Source organism: Pinus tabuliformis, chromosome 6 (genome assembly GCF_031772625.1).
Source record: "Pinus tabuliformis cultivar Carrire ecotype Pingquan chromosome 6, CPIR1, whole genome shotgun sequence".
In the NCBI taxonomy this organism is placed as follows: domain Eukaryota; kingdom Viridiplantae; phylum Streptophyta; class Pinopsida; order Pinales; family Pinaceae; genus Pinus; species Pinus tabuliformis.
Genome location: NC_142292.1, coordinates 1,099,406,479 through 1,099,411,063, shown reverse-complemented (window position 1 = coordinate 1,099,411,063; position 4,585 = coordinate 1,099,406,479). Strand labels below are relative to the sequence as shown.

The following is a 4,585-nucleotide window of genomic DNA, read 5'->3' as shown; positions in this document are numbered from 1 at the left end:
GGGATTACCATAACTGTTTTACAAAAAACATGCTGTCATATGCATCAATTGTTCCTTAGTAAACTGCTGAAACTGTTTGTTACCTCTGAACCGAGGTGCCATTCAAATGCTGAAAGTCAAGGTTCTGTTTGCTCAAAAAATAAACCAGCATGCCGAGCCTCCTCAACATAGAGGAAAACAACCCGACACCTGATATGGAGTTTTATAAGCCGATCTACCAAAACTGTTATGTTTTTATGGAATTAAGAAAATTTTGAAAACAGTAGCGTAACACAAAAAACCGCCAGAGAGTCAAGGAGGCTGATTATAGGGCGGCTGATCCGATCTACTGATATGTCCTTGGTCTTCTTCTATGATCTTCCAGCTGCCCAAATCCTGTTGAAGGCTGTCTTTAGAAAGCTAATCTGCTGATTCGTATCTTTCCCTGAAAATGTGGCGAAGAGAGAAACTGTTAAAATAAGATTTTAATCTCTGAACTTCTCCCAGGATTTGTTTTAATAGTTGGTTTCTGCAGGTGCTTTGTCCATTTACCCATCTGATCACTATTTGGGAGTCCCCAAAAATTTGAATTGTGAGGGTGCGCCTTTGGATGAGCCAGCATATAAGGAGTTTCAGGGCAAGTAGTTCAGCGTAGTTATTAGAGCCAGTTCCAAGTCCCACAGAAGCTTTTAAAACATGAGATGGGGATTCATTGATGACTAAACCTGCTCCAGCTTTATTGTTTTGAGATGTGCCATCAAAGAAAGCCCAGGGGATTCCTTCTGTGATCTGCAATTCTGGGATGATTCTTTGGGAATGAGCTTCTTTAGGCTCAGGGATACTAGAGAAGATGGCAGTGCTCTGGCTTGCGGTGATAGCTATAGGAATTTCCTTATCCTGGAAAATACTCCTATTCCTAGCTATCCAAATACCCCAGCTAATGATGAGAGGAAGGTTGCGCAGATTCCCGTTTGGATGAGAGTCCCACCACTTTTGCCAAGCTTCTTGCACAGTCTTTCCATCCCATTCTAACTTTTTGTTCATGAGGTTCCCTACCTCACCCCAAATTTTGATAGCTTCTGAGCACTTTAAGAAGAGATGATTTATAGTTTCTGCTTCTGATTTACATAGAGTGCATCTCCCTGGCCCATACATAAATCTGGTCTGCAGGGAGTCCCAAGTTGGGATTCTGCTTTTTAAGATACACCAAAACAGGATTTTTGACTTTGGGGGGCTCTTAAGTTTCCATAGTTGTTTAGACCACCACTCAGGATTTCCCCATCCTTTTCTTGACATGAGGAAATTATATCCACTCTTTGGAGCGTATTCCCCCGAGTCTGCATGGGCCCAGATTAACTCATCCTGTCTGTCATTCAGCCGGACATTTGATTTGAAGAGTTCTTGATTAAAGGTACTCCATTCGTTCCACCATCTTTGCTCCAGATCCAACTCTTCACCGTTCTTCCAAGCTTGGCCCCAGATGGTTGAAGATCCCGGATTTGCCACTTGGCTAAGGAAAAGAAACCCTTTATCCTCTAACTGCTGAACCAGTTCAGGGGTAAGGGCAAAACTTTCAGTACAACCGACCCAAGGGTCCTTTCCTATCTTAACCTTTTCTCCATTCCCGACTTTCCATGCTAGACCTTGTTCAATCACTTTAAAGGACTCCAGAGTTGCTTTCCAGATTGCTGACACATTCTTATGGCTCTTGACTGGATTCCTGATCCAAACTTCCAAAAGAGTTGGATCTATGTATTTCCTTTTGACTGTTCTAGTCCAGAGATTATCCATCTTAATGAGGCGCCACCCTGATTTTGCTGACAATGAAAGTCTGAAATCGGGTAAGCTTTTTATCCCCCAACCGCCCCAGTCTTTTGGTCTCGCCACTTTCTCCCATGCAACCCAAGGGAGAACCGAAGATTCTTTGGATCCTGCCCACAAAAATCTGCTACAAATTCTCCTGATTTTCTCCAGCACACCTTTAGGGACCCATGTTAAAGCTGCCCAGTATACTGGGATGGCTAGTAACACAGATTTAATCAGGGTCAATCTCCCTGCTCTAGAAAGCCATTTAAAGCTTCAATGCCTGATTCTAGCTTCAATTTTTGCAATTAGCCAAGACCATTCCTCCTTCTTATAGTCGTTTGGCTTCAACCAGAACCCCAGATACTTGAACGGGGATGCCATATTGCACATTTCATATGGAAAATACAAGTTGAACTGTTCATTTTCCTGTCTACTTAGCCCTTCCATAATGATTTGTGATTTCCTGGGGTTTATCTACATTCTGGTAGCTTTCAAAAAGAGGTCAAAGATATTTTTAGCTCCTTTAAATCATTTGTGGAGCCATTAGTAAAAACCAAAATATCATCTACAAAGAGAAGATGGGATATGAATAGGTTTACTGCTACCTCTATACCTTTTATCTTACCTTCCCTTCTGCTTTTATGAATCAGCTGACTTAGACCTTCAGCCACCAGGAGGAACAGTAGGGGGGACAGAGGGCAACCTTGCCTCATTCCTTTTTGTCCTTTGAAGAAAGGGGTAGCAGCTCCATTTATGAGTATTGCATAACTAACATCCGTGATGCACCCCATGACCCATCTGATGAAGTCCACTTTGAATCCAAGGTGCGTTAGAAGCAGGCGAATATATGACCATTTTATCCTGTCATAGGCCTTTGATAGGTCAATTTTTATTACAGCTCCCTTCTTGTTTTTCATCTTTACACTATGAAGGACCTCCTGGGCCACCCCTATTGCTTCATGAATTTGTCTCCCATTCAGGAACCCAAATTGTTCAGAACAGATATGCCTTGATAGAATTGGTTTGATCCTGAGAGCTATCACTTTTGCAATTATTTTATAAATACTATTGCAAAGGGAAATGGGTCTAAAGTCCTCAAATGATTCCGGGGCTTCCTTTTTTGGAATGAGAGAAATGAAGGTTGCATTGAAAGGACTATAAATTTCTCCCTTTTGTCTGGATTCCTCCACAACTTCTGATATTTCTTCTCCTATCTGTTCAAAGAAGTGCAAGAATAGCTCTACCATCCAACCGTCCGGCCCGGGGCTTTTCTCTTTTGCCATGGATTTTATGACATTTTCCACTTCCTCCTTCGTGACCGGCTCCATTAGGAAATCTACATCTTCCTCCTCCACATATCTGTGAAAACATTGCGCTATTTGGATGACTTCCGCAATGGTAATCTCACCATTGTCTTTGAATAAAGATTGGAAGTGATTTACCCCAAGGGATGATAGGGCTTCAAAATTCTTGGCCTCCCTTCCATCTTCAGACTTTAGGTGCCAGATTGTGTTTGCACTCTTCCTTCCTTTTGCATAATTATGGAAGAAGCTGGTGTTGTCATCCCCAGCTTTGAGCCAGATTGCTCTGCTCTTAAGTCTCCATTCTTCCTCTCTAGCCAGCAGGATTTGATTCTTGTGCTTTTCCAAGGCTACAATTTTCTCCTTTGATTCCTGAGTCGCATATCCATATGCCTCTATGCTTTCAAGATGTTGGAGATCCTCGGTTATCTTGGATAGGTCTTCATTCTGCTTTAGTTTCCTATCCTTAGCCCACGATATAGTTGCCTTTTTCAGTCTTTTGAGGTTTTCCATAAGAAGAAATCCTTTATTCTCTTGAGAACCTCTGGCAGGATGAATCCATGTTTCTTGGAAAAGTTTGATGTATGATTCTTCTTGAAGCCAGGAGGCATTGAATTTGAAGGGAGCTGGAGGCTTTGAGGGGCCCATGGAGAGCTCAAGATAAATCGGAAAATGATCCGAAGGGCCCCCTTCTTCTACCCATTGCCTGAATAAAGGAATTGCATTAGATAAGGCCTCATTAATTAGGAAACGATCTAATCTCTTCGCCACTCTGGCAGCTCCAACTCTTCTGTTTCTCCATGTTGGTTTCATCTTGATGAGATTCGCTTCAATAAGATTATTTGAGGCTAATAGATCCATAAAAAATTCTGATTGCGGGTCCTCTCTTGTAGAAGGGCCCCAGGCTTCCGCTCTTCCTAAAGAGAAGTTTAGATCTCCTCCCATCACCAGATAGTTATTCTTCATAAGCGAGTTTCCCATCAAATTATTCCAGAATGGAATCCTTCCTTGACATGGCCCATAAATATTGATGATTGTTAAGGGGAATTCGAATTCTGTGGACTAGCATTCTATCCCCAACACCTGCTTCATTCCCCACCGGTTCCAGATCTTATTTTACCTTCTCTGATTCCAACAGCCAAGCCTCCCGAGTGGCCGTCAGAATCCATGGCTATAAAGGACCATCCTGGAAGGAGAGCATTAAGCATTGATTCAATGTCCTCCCCTTTCCCCAAAGTCTCCTGTAGTAGGAGAACATCCGCTTTTGAATTCATCACCAACTCCCTAAGGGCCAGTTTTTTGGGTTTACTGGCTAAACCCCTACAATTCCAGGAGGTAATTATCATTTTGAAACAGGTGCGGGGCTTTGCACTGCTCTAAGTGCCCCTGTTATTGAAAGTTGTTTCCCATCTGCCACATCGAAGATAGCCTGGACTTTGGCTTCAGAGAGCTTGGATTTCCTACCCCTTTTCTTCCCTGGCTGGTTCAGAGATGAGGCT

General features: G+C 42.7%; 1 protein-coding gene across 1 annotated transcript; it reads right to left on the bottom strand.

Moving 5' to 3' along the window:
- Positions 1–399: 399 nt before the first annotated feature.
- LOC149262758 (uncharacterized) lies at positions 400–4,360 on the bottom strand. The gene is made up of 3 exons (XM_089381864.1): positions 4,207–4,360; positions 2,411–4,093; positions 400–2,033 (listed from the first exon to the last, which is right to left on the bottom strand). The coding sequence occupies exons 1-3, from the start codon at positions 4,358–4,360 to the stop codon at positions 400–402; spliced, it is 3,471 nt and encodes a 1,156-aa protein (XP_089237990.1).
- Positions 4,361–4,585: the final 225 nt, after the last annotated feature.

Excerpts from the sequence above, each read along its gene's own strand:
- LOC149262758 (XM_089381864.1), bottom strand. The coding sequence starts at position 4,360 with ATGAATTCAAAAGCGGATGTTCTCCTACTACAGGAGACTTTGGGGAAA. Across the intron at positions 4,094-4,206 it reads GGCTGTTGGAATCAGAGAAG|GAAGGATTCCATTCTGGAAT; the intron begins GTAAAATAAGAT and ends GGCCATGTCAAG. Across the intron at positions 2,034-2,410 it reads TCATAAAAGCAGAAGGGAAG|GGAGATTGACCCTGATTAAA; the intron begins GTAAGATAAAAG and ends TTTCTAGAGCAG.